We start from the raw sequence: 20,676 nt of genomic DNA, 5'->3' as shown, positions 1-20,676 counted from the left end.
AGCTGTCTGAAGAGCCTGCAACCTGTCCCATAGAGCTCTCCTGACTGGTCATTGCTTTTCATCCCTATCTGTTGTGTTACAGTTCCTGGCAAGGCCTTTGAGGTAGAGAACCTCTTCTTGTGGTGTGCTGCACGGGCGCGGTGGGTGCTCTGCTGAGAGCTGGGCCATGTTGGGGACTTCTGCCCATGAGGAGCAGTGACTGTGGCAGCGGTAGTGATTAGGGTGCTCTGAGCTTTGCTGTAGTCTGGGAATGATTCTGTAGAAACCCCGTTGTTAGCAGCAGTTATTTAGTGGTGAGGTCTATGAGCAAGCTGCTCTTAGGGCTGGAGTCAATAATATAACGATGTAATGATGTCTGAAGGTAGGCTGTGAACACCACCTTGGAGAAACACTTAGAAATGGCTGTGCTGCTCTGTGTGTTGCCATGGTACTGGACATCTCCAGCTTTCCGGAGGACACTTACCCTGGTGAAGGGACTCACTTCCCCAGATGTGAAGTGGTAACAGCAGCACGTTTGACAAGGAAGAATGTGCTGGCAGTGGTGGGGCACTTGGCTGTGATAGTAGCAGGAGCAAAAGAACGAGTTGGCAGATGGAACTGAGGGCCCAGTAGCACCCTGTTGAGTGCAGAGCTCAGCACAGAAGCTGCTCCGTACTTTCCATTGTTCTTTCTGCCCTTCTCTGTTCCATTTCAAATGCTTCCGCTTGGGTTTTGGGATCAGAGCTATGCCCAATATTTCAAGACCAGGAGATGAGGAGGGATATGACACCGGGGGCATCTCCTGTCTGCAGGAGACCCTGTGCAAGCCATAACTGAGGTCGGACTCCTCAGCATCACTGAGTGACTTGGGTGTAGAATTCCCTGTGACCTGAGTGGGATGGCAGCCCAAAGGGCACCTGGGCACATCTGAAAAGTCTCACCGTAAATGCTGTCACCTTGGGGATAAACCTCTACAAACACCCCCCGAAATAAGATGCCTAAGGTGGTGCCAGGACATCCTCATGCCATACCATGTGCAGCTGTCAGGATGTGATAAATGTCCTGATCTGAGGAACTGCTAATCGAGCTCAAAGCTGCAGCTCTTTCTTCTGTTACCTGTGGATTGCTCTGTTCCTTGTGCTTCCATCAGCAAGTGAGATGAGCCAAGACTTGCCTTTGCTTTGTTCCAGGTGAAGATGTTCAAAAAAGCCTTTGTGGAACAGCTGTGAATGTCAACATCAAGCTTGACAAGAGCTCCTTGACAGTTGAGAAGACTTACCTCACGCTGTCAAACCAAAGATTCCTGGTCATCAACAATCAGAGTGACATCACAGCCCACTTCCAGTGGAGGCGCTTTGTTGATCAGGAAGAGGAGGAGCGGCAGAAGCTGAGGTTTGTTGGAGAGATTCGCCTCAGTAAGAAACATGCCCCAGGGGAAAACTAACACCTGGCCTCAGAGGGGTGTTGGGGCTTTTGAATGGATTAGGACAGGTAAACCCATCCACAGTGCAGAGCTTAACCCTTGCCATTCCAGTCCCACCCATGCTGCAGCCAAGGATGATGTTTTGGGGAGAGAAGGTTGATTGCAGTCACTGGATTGCCTCAGAGAGCAAATGCACGTTTGGGAGCTGCAGGCTATTGAGTTCAGAGATCCCTGGGCTGTGGAGGGTCCATGGGGCTGAGAAAGGTGTCAGCACTCGGTACCCGGGGCTGCATTGAGCAGTAGCACTGAAGAGCTGCAGGCGGCACAACTCTTGTGATATTCAAGCAGTTTCTTCTTTGATAAGCTGGCAGGCTCCTTTTCCAATCACGTACAGGGTAGAGTGCTTAGTTGGCCCAGAAGGTCGAGGCCGTCCTGCTGTAGGATGGGGACTTGCGTTTCAGTGACCTGGTTTCTGGCCCAACGAGGTGTTTCTCCCCTTCCTCATAGGCTGGGCAGAGGTGGAGGTGGAGGGCTCTGCAGGGAAGGGAGGGCAGCCAGGACCTGGAAGTGCTTTTGGGCTACAACAGCCTGTGACGTCCTGGTGGTGAGGGATGGGGCAGGTTCTTCCAAGGGTGTCTCTGGTGGAGCTTTGAAATTCGCATTTCAGGGAGCAGAGAAACACTCATAGCTGGGGGGATGAATTGGAAATGACACTTAAAAGCTTGTGTGACTTGGGGAATCCTTGTGTGACTTTTCAGGCTTGGGTGGGTGCAGGTACACAGGAGTTAGTCTGAACCCAGAGATGATCAGGAAACTGCCTTGAACTGCAGCACTTTTTAAGGGCTTTGAGCACATCAGGTTCAGTGTAATTAGGTGAGAAATGCCTCGAAGGCCAGAACTAGTTTTCCACTGTTGTCTGTTGTTAATTACACAGTGCGTGAGTTCTGTGCAAATGCACTGAGTTAAAAGAAAATCTCATGACCTTCCCTTGGTACTTCCCTGGACCATTTCTTTCGCATCTTTCCCCACCTGCCTGTCTCAGACTGGACCCTGGGTGATCCTCTATCCCCTCAGAAGCCACCAGCTTTCCCCACAGTTAACTTCAACCTGATTTTTTACGTATGAGATCTGCTCTCTTGCCGGTCTCTGTCCTGGACTCTGACCACGATGCTGCGTTCCTCCTTACTCGCAGTTTTGGGGATGGTCATAGCTCCAAGGCCACTGTCGTGCTGTCAGAGAAGCTTTTGAGATCTCAGAGCAGAGAGGACCTTTTCCTGAGAGGAGGCAGTGCAGGCGCCTGTGTTGGGATGTGACCCCAAAAGACATGGATCATTAGGAGGTCTATCCAGGGGTTTGCTCTGTCTCCCTTCTGCAGCACTTTTGGGGATGTAATGGTGGAATTATGGCCTGCCGATGGAGCTTGAGTTGAGGGCTGCTCATCCCAGTGGCTGGAAGCCCTCCTCATGCACAACATGTGCGCGAGGCTTTGTGTGTGTGCAGCAAGTAACGTCCTTGCCTGTTTCCTTACTCGTTGTGTTTGGATTTAGCTGGGTGATGATCGTTCATATGGTGTTGCTTTGATTTGCTGCACATGGAGCCTTCCCCTGGTCCCCCAGAGCTGTCACCCACTGGTTCTTCATGGCGAGGGGACTGGAGCCTGAAGGGGGCACAGCAGCGTGCCGGTGAGGAGCAGCTGCTCTGCAGCAGTGCTCCCTTCTCATCTCCCGCTTGTGATCTTCAAACGCTAGAATGATTTCTGCTGCAACCACCAATTAAGGGAGAGGTTAACTGCATTGCAGCTCTGCAGAGGAGGCCAAAATGAGGGAAAAGATGAGGTGGTTCAAGGCTCAACGTAGGGTTTGTATTCAGAGGTGCTGGTCCTGACTTCTTTACTGCGTGATGCTGGCCAAAGTCCCTTCCTCTCTCGGCACCTCTGTTTTCATGCACAGAAACCCATTCATTTCACTGAAGTGATGGGATGCCCGAATCCATTGGTTTGGTTTGGAAGTGCACCGGGATCCTCTGGTGGAAGGCAGTGCAGGAAACAGAGCAGATACTGTCTCCTCATCCCTGTGGGTGCAAAAGGGAAGGGGAAAAGTGTGATGCTGGTAACATGCAGCTGAAACCCAGTTACTTCTCCCCTCCCAGTGCAGCATGGCTTGGGTGCTCCTCAAGCTTGACCTGCCTCCCCCAGCAGCTCTATGGTAGGAAAAGCCTCTCGGGGTTGTTGGTAGAATCTCCATTGGCTGTGGCAGAGGCTGTGAGGCAGGAGGCTCTCTTGAGGGCTGTCAGCATTCAGAAACCTCTTCTTAGCTTGTCAGTGAGGAGTAAAACTCCCTGCCGTGCTGGGAACGACAAGGAATAATGGGATCCGTGTGGGAGCCCTTGGCTCGGGGTCAGCCCCATGCTGAGCTGCTGCTGTTCCTCCCGAGTGCTTTGCTGCTCCTGCACTGACATGACAGGCTCTGCAAATCTGCTGTTTATTCAATTATCCGCTTGGTTTGTCTCTCCCGTGGCACAGGCTGCAGAGGCAGGAAGAGGACAAGCTGGATGATGTTCCTAAGGAGCACAGGGTGGTCCCTCGCCTCCAAGAACACCCTTCCCTTCCCATCTGCACCTTCCAGAACCAGCGGACAGAGGTGCAGGGAGACTCCATGCCTTTCTCCAATGATATTTTCACCATTGAGCCCATGGTAAGTGATAGCCGAGAACCTCCCTTCCTGCTCCTCCTCCTCCTCGTCCCTGATTGAGGTCCTCTGGCAGATCCCACATCAGCTGCTGGATGTGCCAAGAGAGAAGACATCAGGTTTCTGGTGAGGCTGGGGGAGCTTGTTGCAAAAAGCATTTCTGACCAGCAGCAAGAGCCTGCCCCAAGCTGATCTCTGCTGCAAGGGCTGTGAATTAAGGGCACTTTATGAGCATCCTCACAGTGTTCAGAGGTATCAGTTATTTTCTGTAAGGACACACTTCCATGTAGCGCATGGGGGTGAAGAAAGGGCATTGGTGCACTGGCAGTTCACATACGACCTGCAGAATAAAATGGTCCCCTGTGGAAAGGAGGCCCAACTCAGGCCAAGTTTAATCATGGGAACAGCAATCCCTTCCTAAAACCTGGATTTATACCACATCCGAGCCTCCCTTCCAGTGTCATCTGTGAGCCTGGACGCGAGGCTGGCAGGTTTAAACAGGCTTTTTGAGTTCTACTGCAGATAGGTACAGAAAACTGCTCACTTTCCCGGTGATGCAAGCAAAACCCCCATGTCCTTCAATCAGCCAGAGCCCCCATTCTGAGTATTTGCATGGTCTGAGATGAAGAGTGCCTGCTGCCTGAGCAGTGCAACATCCCTTCTCATCTTGGAGTAAACCCTGGAATAATCCCAACCTCTTCTTTCTTTTATAATAGGTGAAACTAGTTTGGGTTTTGGTTTTTTTTTTTTTTTTCCAAGGAGGGGGCTCCTGTTCTCTTCTTGGTTGCTCCTACAGCCCATGTAAGGCTGAGAGCCACCAGTGCCAGCACAAGTGCGGTTTCACACCACTGTAGCTGACATCAGCACAATGTGACCAAGAGACTGTGTCAGAGCAGAAGGAATATCGTGGAGAGTGGGAGCTGCTCAGTTGAGCATTCAGGGCATCCTGTGATGTGTCAGAGCTGGTTCTGAAGTGTGCCCCAAGGCTCCTGCTTCATTACAGTCACTGTGTCTCCACAATGAGCTTAACCTGCTCTTGAGCTCCTGAGGTGCATGGAGGGGAGGTGCAGAAGTCTGGCCGAGTCCTGTCCTCCATGGGATGATGTACAGACATGAAGTGTAGCTTGGCCCCAAGCCGTGAGTGGAAACCTTTCCTAAATGGCCCTGTTCCTGTTACACAGTTCGCTCTAGGGCCGAATCGAAGTGGGCTCCTCCACGAGTCTCTCCCCTGCTGTCTTGTGCAGCATTATCAGTCTTTTGGTTTCCATGAATTCCATTATTTACGGAACAATCCTTTTCCCATTGAGAGCCTTGCTCGTGTCTGCCTTCCCCCTGGCATGTGGGTGTCTTTACTCCAAATGACAGTATTTTGTCCTCTTTTACACACATAGAACCTGAAAATCCCCTGCCACTGACTTCCACAACGTGTTCTCTGTTGATGGCCCTGTAACTTTGAGCTTGGACCAACACCCTTCTTGCACTGCCATGTAAATCTGCTGGGGAGGCCCTCCCCAGAGCTGGGACCCTGCTGCCTCGGACCTTGTGGCCAGAAGTGGCTGCTCTCTTCTTGGCATCTATTGCCCGTGGTTTCTGGGAGCACGCTCTAGACATCATCAAACCCTGGTAACAAGTGACTGGAGGAAGTAATTGCTTCCAGAGGTTCGGAAGCTGGTGGAGGGATAGTGGTCTTGGAAGTGCTTTCTGGGCAGGGTGGCTTTGCAGGGCTTGTGCAGAAGCTTTGCTAAGTGGAGCATCAGCTGCCTGTATTTCAGGTGTTGCTGTCTGCAGAAGCTGCAGCAGGTCACTTCAGTGTGTGTGGGGTTAAGTCCCAGCTGCAAATCAGAACAGGACAGAGGAGGCAATGCTTTGGGAATTGCCATGTGGCCGGGAACCTTTGGAGCGGCCTCCAAGCCCGTGGGGAAGGAGCTGTTGTGCAGCTCTGACTTTCCGAGCACATCTCACATTGTATTTAATTTCTTTCTGGAAATACCCACGAGATGTCAGCAGAAGCAGCTGTGACGGAAGCTCAGGTGGCTACCACAGGACAAAGTCCTTGCTTTGTGCTGCATCCTCGCCATCACAGCTTAGCTGTAAGTCACATTGCGGCACGTGGGAGCTGACTCCTTGGAAATGGAAACCAGAGGAAAGAGAGGACAAGGATTTGTTACCATGGCACTGACCTTGACAAGCCACCATGCCCTGTCGTTGCCTGGCAGTGACTCCTCAGTGCCGTGTGCTAACTTTGAGCTGGTAGAGGTGGTCTTCAAGACATCCAGGTTCTGAAACTCCTGCTGTTGTTGATCCAGAGGCTGGGCCAGGAAGTAGCGGCGTTGTTTGTTCCTGCAAATCTCCACCTCAGCTGGGAGCCAAGCTGGTCCCCATCCAAATGAGAGGTTCCTGCAGAGCCCTTCAGGTTTTGGCCCCACCTCCAGTGGGGGCTGAGGGCTCAGTCATTTATGGAAAGAGGCAGATGTTGGCTTTGGCACTGCCTTTCTCCTGAGTGCCCTGAACTAACAGGATGCACTCTGGATGTCATTTCGGTCCTGTTCCGGACCAGCTCTTGCCAGCTCTGTCTTTGTTTTCGTCTGCTGTGAGCAGTGGTTTGGTTCCCGTGGCTCACCTTCCAGCTCTGCAAAGCAAAGTAAGTGACTTGGCCAGCCCCAGTTGGTGGTGGGCAGCTTCTCAAGACCAGCTTCTTCTTACCCAGCCTGGCAGAGGTCTCACAGATTCGCATCATTTAGGGGCTGAGGAAGGAGCAATTGCATCTGCGTGTACTTAGCATTGGCTCTTGCACAGAGATCACTTCTGTAGCTGTGAGTCGTGGTGTGCCATCCCCTTGTGTGTCACGTTGCTTTATGCTGCAGCAAAGCCAGGGTACAACAGCTGAGGATTTTGTGCTGCATCTTTGTGCAGCCACCGTCTGTGTTTTAGGCCACCTGCCATTGCAGCCTGAGCTTGACATGAAGCCAGGAGTGTTGCGGTGTCATGCTGAGAGCACTGCCGAGCTTTATTGCTGTCCTGGGTAGCATCCATGGTACTTTTCCATGCTCTGACTCAGCTGCCATCCTATAGAGAACATGCTCCCCCGGGCAGAGCGCTGGCTCCTGAGGTGTCCCGAGTCTCACCTGCCTGTAGCAGCAGCCTGCAAGGGTGGGTGATGAAGCACATCCTTTTATCCAGCAGCTCTTTTCCCTGGGGAGTAGCAGGCATGTGAGGAACCTCTTCAACAGCCTATTTTAATTTCCCAAGAGAAATAACTTTCTGCTTTTATAGTCTGACATCGAGCAGTAATGAAGGGAGAAGTGATGAAGGTTTCCCAGAATAGTTCTGTCTTTAAAGAATGTGTTTTAGCCATGGAATAGTAAGATAAAGCGTAACGGGTGATTTCTTCTGGCCTTCCATCATCGGAGTCAATCACTCTGGCTTATGACTTCATTGCCAATCCAGGAAAGCTCTCTGTGGATGTACTGCCAAAAGTTTCCACGCCAATACATTGAATCCCGCAGGATGGGGATTTCCTATCAGGAGCTCAAGAGACTTGAGTCTGTTAACTGCTGGGTAGGTTTTCTTGGGAGCGAGGATATGAGTGCAAGGCTGTAGTAGTGATGCTGTATTAGGATGGTTCCCGGGAGCTGTGCTGATCCCTGGAAAAGGAGAGGGTTTAGTGCTAGTCCATAGGCTTGTTTATCAGGTGCCTTAGGGGGAGTCTCATCTGGCTGTGCCGTGGGACCCAGCAGCGCCTTGGAGGTATGGAGATGTATCCCTCATGAGGATCCTGGTGCATCACTGGATGGCTTCCTGGTGCTTCCTGGATAGCAAAACATCATCCCTGGCAAGGGGGTTTGTGTGCTGCACCCTCATGTGATTAGCTTGTGAAGGAAGAAATGGCTCATGCCCAAAGCTCTAAGCTCCCTCCTGTACCCGTTAAAGAGTGTACAGAGAGATCCCAGCCATCAATGTGGTCTCGATATGCAGCAAATCATCCCCCCAGGGACTCGGCCACCCTGACTAACCCTGCAGGGACTCCTTTCCACTCCTTGCTGTTTGAGATACACCCTTACAGTGTTCTCCAGGTTCTTGCTTAAGCTGTACTTTTTGGTGCAGTGGCAGCTCACCATTGTGATGTTGAGTTTGCGTTATCTGGGGCCAGGATCAAATGCAGAGTCAGACAGATGCCTTGAGGCACTGAGCCAGCTCCAGTTCCCCTGCCAAGAGGAAGGGGGATACAGGAATGGGAGGAGGCCGGGACAGCAAGGGCTTTGTGTCATGGGCAGTGTCTTCTGTCCCACATGGAGGCTTTCTCTAGGATCCTGAGAAGAATCCAAGTGAGTTTATTCTTTCAGACTTTTCCGATTATTGGCTGATTGGTGTTTGAAAGGGTTCTTCTCTACCTGGTCTTCCCTGTGTTCTCCTGACTGTGAGCAGGTTGTGCATTAGGGAATTACTTGCAGCTGCAGCCCAATAACTCCCTATGTTCTAGCTCTTTAATATTTGTGGGGGCTGTCCCCTGAGCTGTAAGTGCTAAGTCAGTGGGAAGTACTATAGTTAGTGAATATTTACGTTTCAGGAGTGCTGGAGGCTCCAGTCAGTTCAAGACTCTTCTGGACAAAGACCTGAGAATACCCAACAGCAGAACAGAATCAAAGCCTGGCTGTGCTGATAGAAAAATAACTCTGTTCTTTTTCTCTGCTTCCAGAAACTAAATATTTCATTCCTGTAAAGCATTATTACAGTTGCCAGAGGTGTAGATATTTATGTCAACTGTATTTGTAATCTAAGGGCTGAAGGGCTGTGAGTGGTGCCTTTGTTTAAACCAGTTGCAGGAAGTGAGAGCCTTTAGAAGGCAGGGATGTCTCCTGAAATGTGTGACAGGGCTTCCTGGGAGTGAGCACCAGTGCCGGGATCCTCTGGGAGAGCAGCAGAGAGAGAAGACCCTGAGGAAGCAGCAGACAGTTGCAGACACTGGTAGCATGGCCCAAACTTAAATCCCTGAACAAGAGCTCTATCTCTTCTGATAGTAACAAAATGCCCCTACCAGGTGCCAGTAAAGGTAAGGGGCTATGGAAGGTGTTTCTGCAGCTGCTTCCAAGCTCTCCTATAAATTTTGTTCATAAGTGTTGCTTGCTCCTTGCTCTTTGCTGATGCTCTAAGTAAAGGCTTACAGGGCTGTGGTGGAAACAAGAATGTGATGTTTGAAGATAAATGGTTTGCTGTCTCCTGCTGTTTCAGGAGGGAGATATCTCGCCAAATTCTTCACTTGAAATCAATGTGATCTTTAAGCCCAAAGAAGCCAGAGTCTACCAAGAGACAATCTACTGGGACATCTCAGGTACAGCTCCTTCCTCCTGCTCCTGTTCCCACAGAGGAGACACAAACACTCTGCCAGCCCACTCGGATCTTGTGTAGTTCTGGAGAGCTCAACAGGGCAGTGCTGGCACATGCCCCTGTCCCTGCAGTTCCCGGTGGTCTCCTGTGCGCGGCCAGGGCTCGGGATGCCTGGCTCCGGATTCGTGATCCCAGAACAGACAAAGCAGTGAAGGGATAAGCTTTCCTGCCATGGGTCTGCCAGCATTTGCTCCACAGCTTTAGTGAAGGAGCACCAGGCCCCCACAGACCATTTACCTCCAAGATGAGTCTTTGTTGCGTGGCTCTCTTCTCCAACTTGTGCTGCTTGCTTTGTGCACAGAGTAGAATGGGATGGCAGGGAGACCCCAGCCAAAATCTGAGCCAGGATTCAGGCACATTAGGCTGCTCCAGTGGTTGAGAGCAGCCTTCAGACTGAAGATCCTGTGCTCTGTCGTCTCTAGCAGACTTAGAGGAAAAAACCCATCTTGGACTTTAGCTATAAGCCTTGAGGTCTCGGTTGCCTTTGCACCAAGGGATGTGCACAGTAACAGTACATTCATAGCTTATGTGATCTGAGCAGTGAGGAGGCTGGTTTTCCATAACTGGAGAGGGACTCTTCATCGGGGACTGGAGTGGTAAGACAAGGGGTGATGGGTTCAACCTTAAACAGGGGAGATTTAGGTTAGATATACAGAAGAAATTCTTTCCTGTGAGAGTGGTAAGGCACTGGAACAGGCTGCCCAAGGAAGTTGCTCCATCCCTGGCAGTGTTGAAGTTCAGATTGGACGGGGCTTGGAGCAATCTGGTCTAGTGGAAGGTGCCCCAGCCCGTGGCAGGGGGTTGGAACTGGATGAGCTTTAAGGTCCTTTCCAACCCAAACCATTCTGTGATTCTATGAGACACCAGCCCAGGGGGTTGGTTAGAAATGAGAAACCAGCCCCGAGGCATATCTCCTGAGGAACGAGAAGGGTCCCATATCTTCTCCTGGAGCATCTAGAGCTGGTCCCATCCAGCCCAGAGACAGGCAGCAGCACTGAGACAACCTGGAAACTCCCAGGTAGCAGAGGGAATTGCACTGACAGGGATTTCTCTCCGCAGGCTGTGAGACCAGGCTGCCCCTGTGCATCAGCGGGGAAGGCGTCGGGCCTCAGGTCGAACTCAGCTGTGACCAGCTGAGCATCGGGAAGGTGTTTGTTGGATCAACCCACAGCTATGGGGTGAGCAGGATGGGTCGCAGGGGATGGGGTGCATCCGAATGGCTCCTGGGCAGCAGTGAGCCTCGTGGAGCTGTGGGGTTTGTGGCAGCTCTGGCAATTGGGAGCAGGGAATATTTGACCTCATAGTCAAATCTGGGGGGTTTCACCGAATCTGGGTACTTTTGATGGGGTCTCAAAGGTGCACGTGTGGTTCATGAAGCCCTAATCCCTGCTTTTTGGCAACCTCTCTTTGAGATCAGCTGGGAGGCTTCATGCAAAAAACCCTTAACAACCCTCACATGTGAAAGCAGCACTGGTCAGAAAGATCCGGGTTTAGAGGCTTTTGCTTGAGCCTTGCTGCAATGCACCTTTGTGCTCCAGCTGCTCAAAAGCAGCTGGAACAAATTTACTGTGTTTGAACTCGAGTTCATTGCAAACGGTTCACAGTTAAGTGCATCCTACCGATTCCTGGGAGCGGGAGCAAAAGCTGTGCAGCTCCTGGCTCAGAGATGCCCCTGGTGAAGAAACTGGGAGAGCTTTCCCTTGCTGAGCAGCCTCCTTCCACACTTCAGACTTGGTGCATTGCTGGCTCTATACAGAGCAAAGCATTTCCGGGAATGAAGCAGAGGAACTTCCTACATGTTTGCCTCCTCCCCCCCAACACTGTCAAGTCTTCTGCAAAAAACATAAGCTAGAGCAACCGAAAGAGATAGAAAATGAGGCAATATGTCATGCCAGACACTTTCAAAAGCTTGGCTGTGGCAGGGAAGGACACATGGAGGTGTTTTCTTACCAAAATACTGTGCTCTCTGTGCACTTCTAATGCTGATACTTTATTGATTCTCTCTGGATCAGTTTATTTTCATTACTTGACAGAAGGTGAGTAAGGAGATGATACTGTTAGTGCTGTAGTAAGCAGTGAGACTGGAGGTAAACCTCAGCTCAGCGAAGGATCCCTGAACTCCTCTGGAGCAGGAGCAGTTCTGTGATGGTCTCCAATAGTGCTGCAACCGCCCTTTGCGGCTCTGAGGGATGGATCTGAATCAACTTGGTGGTGCTGAGCTGGTCCTTGGCACTGCAGGTCAAGTGGGCTGCTCTGTGTCAGGGGAATAAACCCAGAGTGACTCTGTGTGAAGTTGTCACTGCTTTGCATGAAAAAACCCCAAGGCAGAACTTGTCCTGTTGTATTTGGCAGCAGCACTCAGCATCTTCTGCCTTTTACGGACGTGAATTGCTAAATTAGAAAGAAATGAGCCTTCTGTAAGCAAGGAGGGTTCCTCATGTATTTCCATGTTGCTTTCTTGCTGCTGCTGCAGGTGCTCCTGCTCAACAGAGGAGTTATTGAGACTCCCTTCAGTGTGGTCTATCCAGAGAGCACTCTGGGCTCCTGCTTCACCTTTACCCCGCGGGAGGGCATCCTTTTGCCTTTTGAGCATCAGGTCATCTGGATCTCCGTCCATGCTACCGTCCTGGGGCAGTTCACAGAACAATTCCGGTTCAGTGTGAAGGGAGCCCCTGAGCCTCTGACGCTGACTGTGAGGTGAGGAGGGTTCTAAGAGCTTGGCGGTCACATTTGTAGCTCTCTCTGGATAATCATCTCCCACCTACCTCATTTGCTGATGGAGCAGAGAAAGAAAAGACTTGTCGAGGTCTTAGTCCTGGCTCTGATCCTGGCATCCCCATGCTAAGAGGCAGGGTAGTTTTAACTTTGACTCCAGTTTGACCCTGCCTCCTTGCAGCTGCAGCAGCAAATGAAGTGTAATTGTCAGCAAGAAGGAGTCATACAATAGTTTGGGTTGGAAAGGATCTTCAAAGCTCATCTAGTCTAACCCCCTGCTGGGATTAGGGATATCTTCAACTAGATCAGGTTGCTCAGAACCACATCTAGCCTGGCCTTGAAGGTCTCCTGCAATGGCACATCCACGACCTCTCTGGGCAACCTGGGCCAGTGTCTTGCCACCCTCATTGTAAAACATTTCTAATTTCTTCCTTCTGTCTATTCTGAATCTGACCTCTGTTTAGTTTATAACCAGGTCCTACTAAAAAGTCTGTCCCCTAAAAAAAAGATTTCTTGTAATAGTATCAGCTTTGGGCAGTAGATGGTCTGGGATGTCCCACCTGAACGCACAGCAAGCCTTTGGAGATGGGCCGGTCTGGGTGGTTCTGCAGCCAGAAGCAGTGGATTTCAAACCCTCTGTTAATAATCCATACAAAATGGGGAGTAGCCACCTCAACATCATCTCTCATGGTCATGTGTTGGGACAAGCTGTCCTTGGGGCTTGTGTGCAGCAAGTGCTGCAGTACCTCTTTTCTGCAGCCAGCAAAGTGCTGATACAGGAGATGGGGAGCTCTGCAGCAAGGTCTCTCACAAGAATTTGGGCATTATCCCGTGGCCTGGTGCCACTGCAGAAGATAATCCTCACTGAGCAAAGGGGAGAAGGGAAAGAAGAAAGAGCTGATAATGGGAGAATCAAAGCTCATTTCTCAGGAACACAGCAGTATGCAAACTTGTCCCAGCTAGTCATAACCGTGGGCTGGTGGAATAACCTGGTGTGGACAGAAAAGCTGATGCTGGGTGCTGGGGAGCTTTGGGGCTGGCTGTGCCTCCTGGCCTGCTGCTGTTGGGAGGCCTGAGATCAAGGCAGTAAACAAATGAAAGGTATCTGCAGTGAATTTTACCACTTAGGTAAGGGAAATGGCTAAAATAGAACAAGAAGGTTATTACTTGGCAAGGGAAGGGTGGTGAGTAAGTCTGTTGACCTCAGTAGAGAAACAGTGATGTTGGCTTTGTGTTTGGAGGGAAAGTGCTGCTGTTTTTGGAAATCAATAGGGAACATTTCACAATCAAATAATTTATTCTCTTTTGTCCATCCCGCAGATTGGTCGTGGGATGTTATTGCATAAGCAGCTTTCTCCTTGAGCAAGGGCAGGTTTCTCTAGGAAAGATGCACTTACACAGGTGGAATAGATTTTCTTGGGTAGTGCCCAGTGCTCTTTCTTCCTCATCCTTCACTGCCTTCCTGAGTGGTGGTTCCTGTGCATCCCGTGTGCTGGTACCTCAGCTGCTCCATCTGCTCCCTTCTGCTGTCCCTCGTCAGTAATTCCCATTGCAGCCCACTGGTCTCTAAGATGTCATTTGTTTCCCTGCTTTCAGTCTTGCCTTACTTCCAGGGATCCCTGTGCAGCCCTTATCTCATTCTCCAGCACCACAGCTCAAGCTGTCTGATTTCTAATGCCTTTGGGATATCCACCTACCAGGTCAAGCTGAGCCTTCCTCTTTGGGAGGTTTTGTGCGCTGGATTTAGTCTTCCATGGAGAAAAACTCCCAGTTCTTTTGAATGGAGGTGAGCTGGCTGGTGGGACACTGGGCTGCGAAGGAAGGAACAAGAATGGAAGTTCAAGTGGTTCCTCTCCCACCTTGTGTTATCCTTCCTGCTCTGCAAGGACCCTGCTCTCCCTTCACAAGTGCAATCTTTACTGCTTCTGTAAAATATGGTTGTTGCCAAACCCACTGCCTTTGCCCCTATTTCCTTGCAAGCTGTATCTTATCAGCTGCAGTGCACAGAGCTCTGGGCTGGCTCCTTGCCTGACACCTTCTGAGCAGTCATTCAGGTTTGACTTCTTGAGCATGGGCATACTGCACTCAGAAGAAATGGCGTCATCTCCGCACTTGCCTGGCAAGGCTCGTCCTTGGCAGTTTCCCAGTGTGATCCCTGGTCGTAGTTGGTTTGGAGGTAGTTTTCCATTGTCTCCTGGCAAGTGCTGTGATGGAAAGCACTTCTGCTCCCTTTGCTCCATCCAGAGTAAGCTGCTGGGGCTTGGGAAGTTAAGGCTGATTATGTGAGGTCCTTGGAGTGGGGAGCTTCATTATCAGCAGGGATTTGCAACCTGACTTGTCTCCAGGAACTGATTCAGCTACAAGAATCGAGACTCAGCATTGGATTGAAACCCCTGAGTGTTTTTGGGCAGCTTCTGATTGCACAGTCATATAAGAATAATCAGGAGATTATTCTTTACTTGGAAACTGACCTTTCGAGGTTGTCCTAAATGCTTGGGGTTTTTTATATGTAGGAAGGGATGCTGGGAATGGGACACCACGGATGAATGCAGGTCCCTCCTATGGTGGACCTGCTGGGTCTGTTGACATGTAGAATGGACCCACTGACAGTCATGTGGAAAACCTGAAGGCACCGTTCACTGTATTCCTTGAGCCTTAAATTCTGCTGAATTTAAGGGCAGGTGAGGTGATGTGGTGGGTTCAGGTTCCATTATCCCTACAACTACCTGAAAGGAGGATGGAGCCAGGAGGTGGCTGGTCTCTTCTGCCAAGTAACAAGGCAAAGGACAAGAGGAAACAGCCTCAGTCTGCGCAGGGGAGTTTTAGACTGGGTGTTAGGAACAATTTCTCCCCGAAAGGGTGTTCAGGCATTGGAACAGGCTGCCCAGGGCAGTGGTGGAGTCACTGTCCCTGGAAGTGATCCCAAGCCATGTAGGTGAGGCCCCTAGTGACATGGTTTAGTGGTGGCCTTGGCAATGCTGGGGAACGGTTGGACTTGATGATCTTAAAGGTCTTTTCCAACGTAGATGATTTTATGATTTTATGTTAGGTGGTTTAAGATGATGCTCTTGGATGTGTCAGCTGGTGCCCTGGTGACAAGCTGATACTTTCCTCCAAGATTCAACTGTCCACTGTGTCAAATTGTTGCTGCTGTTGTCAAGGGATGTTTGGGGCTCCCCTGGCTTCATGCCTCAAAATCCTGCCCACATAATGATCGTGTGGATCACGATCTTCCGAGAAAGATGTTCCTGTACTCCACGGGAAGAGCAGTTCCAGCTGAGAAATGCCAAAGCAGGAAACCTGTGGCTGGGAAGGGTAGTTACATGGAGTCCGCCTTACTGTGGAGTCCCCTGTGTCCATCACATTACAGACGGGGAAACTGAGGCACGGAGGCATCACTTGTTTGGGGTCCTTCATCAGGCCATCAGCAACTTGGGGGCATACCCTGCAAGACACGGTGCCCCAAGCCCCACCAGCAGCTATGGGCTGCTGACCGCTTTGCTTTGGCTTCCTCTTGTCCACCTGGATGCTGTGCTGAGCACGAGGGTGAGGGGTTGATTTGAACCCCCCTGAGGTTCTGAGACCAGCTTTTAGCCACCGGAGTGGTAAGGAAGGCTGAAGGCTTTGCAGTTCTCTTTAACCAAGGCAATATCTCCTCTGCCTTTGTCCTCACAGCGGCTGTGTCATTGGACCGGCGTTTCATTTCAATGTATCGTCCCTCCGCTTCGGTGAAGTCTCCTTTGGTGAGTGTGCCTTGGGCTTGGGCTGCAGGGTGAGAAGTCTGAGCCTTACCCAAATGGAGCGCTTGGCCAGAAGAGCATCATCGCTTGTGTTCCTCCATAGCCACCTTCAGCGTGTTGAAACCAGGACTGCCAGCTGCTCAGGCAGTATTTTGCCATCATGAGATCAAACAGAACCAGATAGAATGGACTAGAACCAATTGAACGGTTCAAATAGAACCAAAGGAATAGAAAGTCAGTGTTCTCCTCACAGTCAGTTCAGCCCCAACCTCCCAGTCCTTGGCAACAGAATGACTGTGAAAGTCCTTCTTGTCCCAGGACAAGAGGAGAAGGGAGTTGAAGGCACGTACTAGCCTGTAGCTGCCCTGGGTGAATGTTGCTGTTGTGAGGCAAGGGCATGATTTACCCACCTGACCATTAGCGTGAGAAGTTAATCAGTGCTGTGAGGCCACCTCATTGTCAGCTCCCAGGTAACATGCCCAAGCAGCAGCTCTGCATTGGGCACCCATGTCTTCAGACACGGGCTCCTTCTCCTTCCCCACCAAAAGCCCAGCTCTGCTGAGAGAGCCCATGGCTGAGCACCCAGAGCATCTCCACTGAGACGCAGATTCTGGTTCTCCATCTCAGTCTCACAAAGGGCTTCTCACTGAGATGGTCTAAAGTTTAAATGTGAACTCAACCCCCCCAGATCAGGTGTGGTTGTATCACTGGCTTCCATTATGGAAAGTAAGTACCAAAGCTGAAGTGATGCCAACCTTTGTGGGGGTAATTAAAGCCAGTGTGCAGCATGGCTGTGATGTCCCCGCTCCTTCGGAAGGATGTGACACGGGTCCTGCTTGTTCTTGAGCGAGCATCCGGTTTGCCTCCAGTGAAGTGGGCTGTGAGTTGTGACAGGCTGTCTCAGTTGCCCCAAACCAGGAGATGCATCAAGGTTCCTGTCTGGAGAAACTGCTTTAGAGTGCTCTGCATCGTGCTGTGGTTCCCAATTTCATCCTTCCTTTCTTTTCCTGTATTATCTCTTTGATGACAACATATTGCTTTTTTCTATTGAAAACTGTGGGAGTGTTTGTGGAGTTCACAGGGAATTTTCTGGATTGACTTTTCAGAGTAAATGCTCTGTCAGGATGCATGCTCATCAGTGAGAAGGAATTGGTGCTGGTTTGGGGGAGGTGAGAGCTCCTCACAGTTAGAGAGAGACACTTCTGGTGTTCAGCATCGCACAGAGTGGGCACTTCTGTGTGAGCAGCGTAAAAGGGAACTTAATTGATGACGACTTCCCCACAGAGCTTCTCAATCAGCTGTAATTGCCGTTGAAAGGAGGCAAACTCCAAGCACGCTTTTATCACAACAGGATGTTCACGCCAGGAATCACGGGATAACAAGCTCCTATTGGTGTCCTTTTCCCAGGCTTTCCTTGCACCCTGTGCTGCCGCCTCACTAACACCTCTTTGCTGCCCTTGAACTTCAACCTTCGCATTCCTGGGGATGGCTCGGGAGCGCCCAGCGTGACCAGTTTTGCTCAGGTGTCAGGCAGCACTGGTCCATCCTGGAGAAAGCGAGCCCGAGGTGCCGACAAGCCCACCGAATTCACCATCAGGCCCTTCAAAGGGACCATCTGCTCCCAGGGACACTTGGATATCCAGGTATGGGAAGAGTCCAGCCCTGCGTGCTTCAGAGGTGGAGCTGGAGCTTCACTGATGTCGAGGGGGCTTTAGCACTGCTGGCTCTGAGCATCATGCGAGTAAGAGATCTGCACTAGTGTTGGGCCCTGCACCTGCCCTGGCAACTGCAAGGTGTATTCAATAATTCAGATATTGTCCAAAGATTTCTGTTACTCCCAGAGACTGTGCTCTACACGTGAACCAGCAGAAGAGTTAAGGCAAGCATCGTAGAATCCTAGCCTGATTTGGGCTGGAGGGGACCTTAAAGCTCATCCAGTTCCGACCCCCTGCCACGGGCAGGGGCACCTTCCACTAGAGCAGGTTGCTCCAAGCCCTGTCCAAGCTGACCCTGAACATTGCCAGGGATGGGGCAGCCACAACTTCTCTGGACAACCTACGCCGGGGCCTCACCACCCTCACAGGGAAGAACTTCTTCCTGATAGCTCATCTTCCTCATATCTACTAAATCCTCCCTTTCCTTGCTGTGGAACAAGATCTGGAGGGCACCACATGTGGACCATGGCTTTTGGGAGTGATGAAGTCTTTGATGCTCTTGTCTTCCAGGTCACCCTGTGCTCCAACACCGTGAAGAGATACAAGCTGGCCCTGGTAGTAGATGTGGATGGTGTTGGCAAAGAGCTGTTATCACTGCCCGTCAGAGCCAGGTACCAGCGCTTCCCTTGCAGCCCATCATCTTTCCTTACGCATCTGCCACCAGCACGTGGTGCTGCCTTGCACAGGGCTGGCTGGCTCCAGCTCCAAACGAGGAGCATTGCTCAATGAGCTGGTTCTGCCCGGCTAGACAGAGGAACAGCAGTGCATGGAAAGCAGCCCATGGTAAGCAGCACTTGTGCTCAGCCACAGGCACGGCCTGCAGCCTTTTCCTGCAGGGAATAGTGATTATATTCCTTATTGGCCTGCTCTGGGGGCTGGAGGTGTAACGTTTCCAAAGGGCTGCCTCTCCTCCTTCCTGCAAGTGGTGGACTTGTGCTGGGTTGTGGCCAGAATCCAACACTGGTTTGGGCCACAGCGAGCAGCTGCTGCAAGCTGGTGTCTGGCTCAGTTAAGGAAGAGGTGTGCAGATGGGAAAGGAGCTTAGGGCAGGACTGGTGAGGAAAAAGTAAAGAAAGAAAAGGCGAGATCTTACGAAGGACAAAGTAGTCCTTGGTGTGGAAGGTTGGCTCAGGTTTCTCTGCTTCCCTCTGGTTCTGTTGAGCATTGATGTTCTCAGACTGAAGCTAAAAGTTGTTCTTGCTGCAGCCAGATTCAGGCCTGTTGTGCTGTGGCGGGTGTCAGTTCAATGACAAGAGGGATGCAGTTCACTGGTGCTGTTCCCTCTCCCAGGCAGAGTCGTGCAGTCAGTGCTTGAGCTGCAGTTGTGTAGAACAAGTGCAAACAGGAGCAGCTGGTGCATGGACCCGTGGGGAGAAGGACCAAGGCAGCCGCAGGGCCTAGGAGAGGGTGATCACTCATGGCACAGGGCATGTGGTGGCCTGTGCCCTCCATCGCTGGGGTAAAGGGCTGGATTTCAGGCAGGGATACAGCAGTGTTTTTGCTCAGACACTGGAGTCTGGTGTTCCTGGAGCCTTGGTGAGCACTGCTCCTCGATGGGAAAGCTCCCCCAGAGCTCATGCCTTGCTGGGACCATTGGGAGGGTCCTTGCAAGCCTCCTGGGGCAAAGGAGGGGCAAAGCTTAACCTGGGACAGGGCACCTCTTTTGTGCTCTGCCTGGGCACTGGGCAGCTTTTGTGATGCTGAGTCCCAGGGTCTGCCCCTCCTTTGCAAGAGGTTGTTGGGTAAGAAGAAATTAAAGGCTATTTATCACTGTAGGGGTATTAAATGTCTATTTGACAGTGACAAATGTGTCATGCTCCGTTTGGTGCTCATTGAGAAGTAAAGGAATAAGCAACACTGTCTCAGAATCTAATTCCCTTTTGCTCATCTCTCTGCCTAGATGTGTAACTCCTCCACTGCGAGTGCTCGACCCCGCTGGGACGTTTGGACGATGCTCTCTCAAAGTCCCTTACCAGCAGGTGGTGACCCTTGTGAACGACAGCGACCTTCCAGGCTGCTACTCGGCTCTTCCTCAGGTTTGGCATCGCATCTGCCTCCCGACTCCAATGTCATCTAGGGGTTTGTTAGGGAAAAAACGGGTTTGGTTAAGATGTTGCTGGATTGTATTCAACCCTAAAGGTTTGCTGAGAACAGGAACCTACCTGAATATCAACTTTAGGAAGCAGCTTAAGGTTTCGAGGAAGCAGATTGTGTTCTAGTCTTCACGATGCTTTCAATGCAGGAGAACTTGTAGGGTTGTGAAAAGCTGCTGCAAGGACGCTGCCAGCACGGGATGGGGGGTTGTGGATGCAGCAGCTTTTGGAGCCCCTCAGGATGCCGAACCCGCTTGAAAACAAGTCTTGCATCTTGGGTTGTGCCTTTCTGCTTTTTCCTAGGGATTTTTAGGCATGTGTGTGAGCTGCCATTGTGGTAGATGTTAAAGAGTTGAAAGTTTCCTCAAAGGTCACTCTGAAGTTGTGTTTGATTCCGTCCCTTACAGGAGAACAAGGATGCTGCTGCCGTGTGGTACTCCAGCCCTGAGCCACGTGGGATTATCCAGCCTCACAGCTCGGTGGAGATCCCGTTCACACTGGAAGTCCAGGTGACGGGAAAGCAGGACACTGTTGCTCACGTTGCAGTGTTTGGGAGTAAAAGATCCCCACTGGTAAGTGCTGGGGCAGACATGTGCCTTTGTGCCTCTCATCTTGGTGGGATGTAAAGCGTACAGGGATTCTCCCAGCGAAAACGGTCTGTGGCTGTTGTGGCCAAGGGAAGAAGGGATTCACGGCATAAGCAACACTAATGCCTGGATAAAAGGAAGGCTTGGTATCCCCTAAGGTGGTTATGGAAGTGTCTGGCACAACGTTTAATTATGGGTGTGTGAAACAGGATAACAAGCGTAATCTGAAACCCAGAGCAGTCCCTGGCTCTTGTACTCTGCTGTGTTTGTTACAGCTGAACAGCAACTGCTGCTTCATTAGAACTTGTGCTGAGGAGCGGTCAGGGACACCCTGAATCCTGCTACAGCGAGC

General features: G+C 51.1%; 1 protein-coding gene across 4 annotated transcripts in view; it reads left to right on the top strand.

The window, feature by feature from the left end:
* HYDIN (HYDIN axonemal central pair apparatus protein) overlaps positions 1–20,676 on the top strand; it is a 115,007-nt gene that overhangs the window by 55,269 nt on the left and 39,062 nt on the right. For 3 of the 4 annotated variants that reach the window (XM_030512556.1, XM_030512558.1, XM_030512557.1), the window contains 10 exons: positions 1,170–1,371; positions 3,924–4,095; positions 9,319–9,418; positions 10,534–10,652; positions 11,948–12,171; positions 15,865–15,932; positions 17,337–17,572; positions 18,155–18,255; positions 19,545–19,680; positions 20,145–20,309. In XM_030512556.1, coding sequence (XP_030368416.1) covers positions 1,170–1,371; positions 3,924–4,095; positions 9,319–9,418; positions 10,534–10,652; positions 11,948–12,171; positions 15,865–15,932; positions 17,337–17,572; positions 18,155–18,255; positions 19,545–19,680; positions 20,145–20,309 — 1,523 coding nt within the window. Of the gene's footprint in view, positions 1–1,169; positions 1,372–3,923; positions 4,096–9,318; positions 9,419–10,533; positions 10,653–11,947; positions 12,172–15,864; positions 15,933–17,336; positions 17,573–18,154; positions 18,256–19,544; positions 19,681–20,144; positions 20,310–20,676 lie in introns of those variants that run through there. The other variant, XM_030512559.1, reaches the window with a different exon arrangement.

Source organism: Strigops habroptila, chromosome Z (genome assembly GCF_004027225.2).
Source record: "Strigops habroptila isolate Jane chromosome Z, bStrHab1.2.pri, whole genome shotgun sequence".
NCBI classification, from domain to species: Eukaryota; Metazoa; Chordata; class Aves; order Psittaciformes; family Psittacidae; genus Strigops; species Strigops habroptila.
The sequence above is the reverse complement of the archived record's forward strand: the minus strand, read 5'-3'. Positions and strand labels throughout refer to the sequence as shown.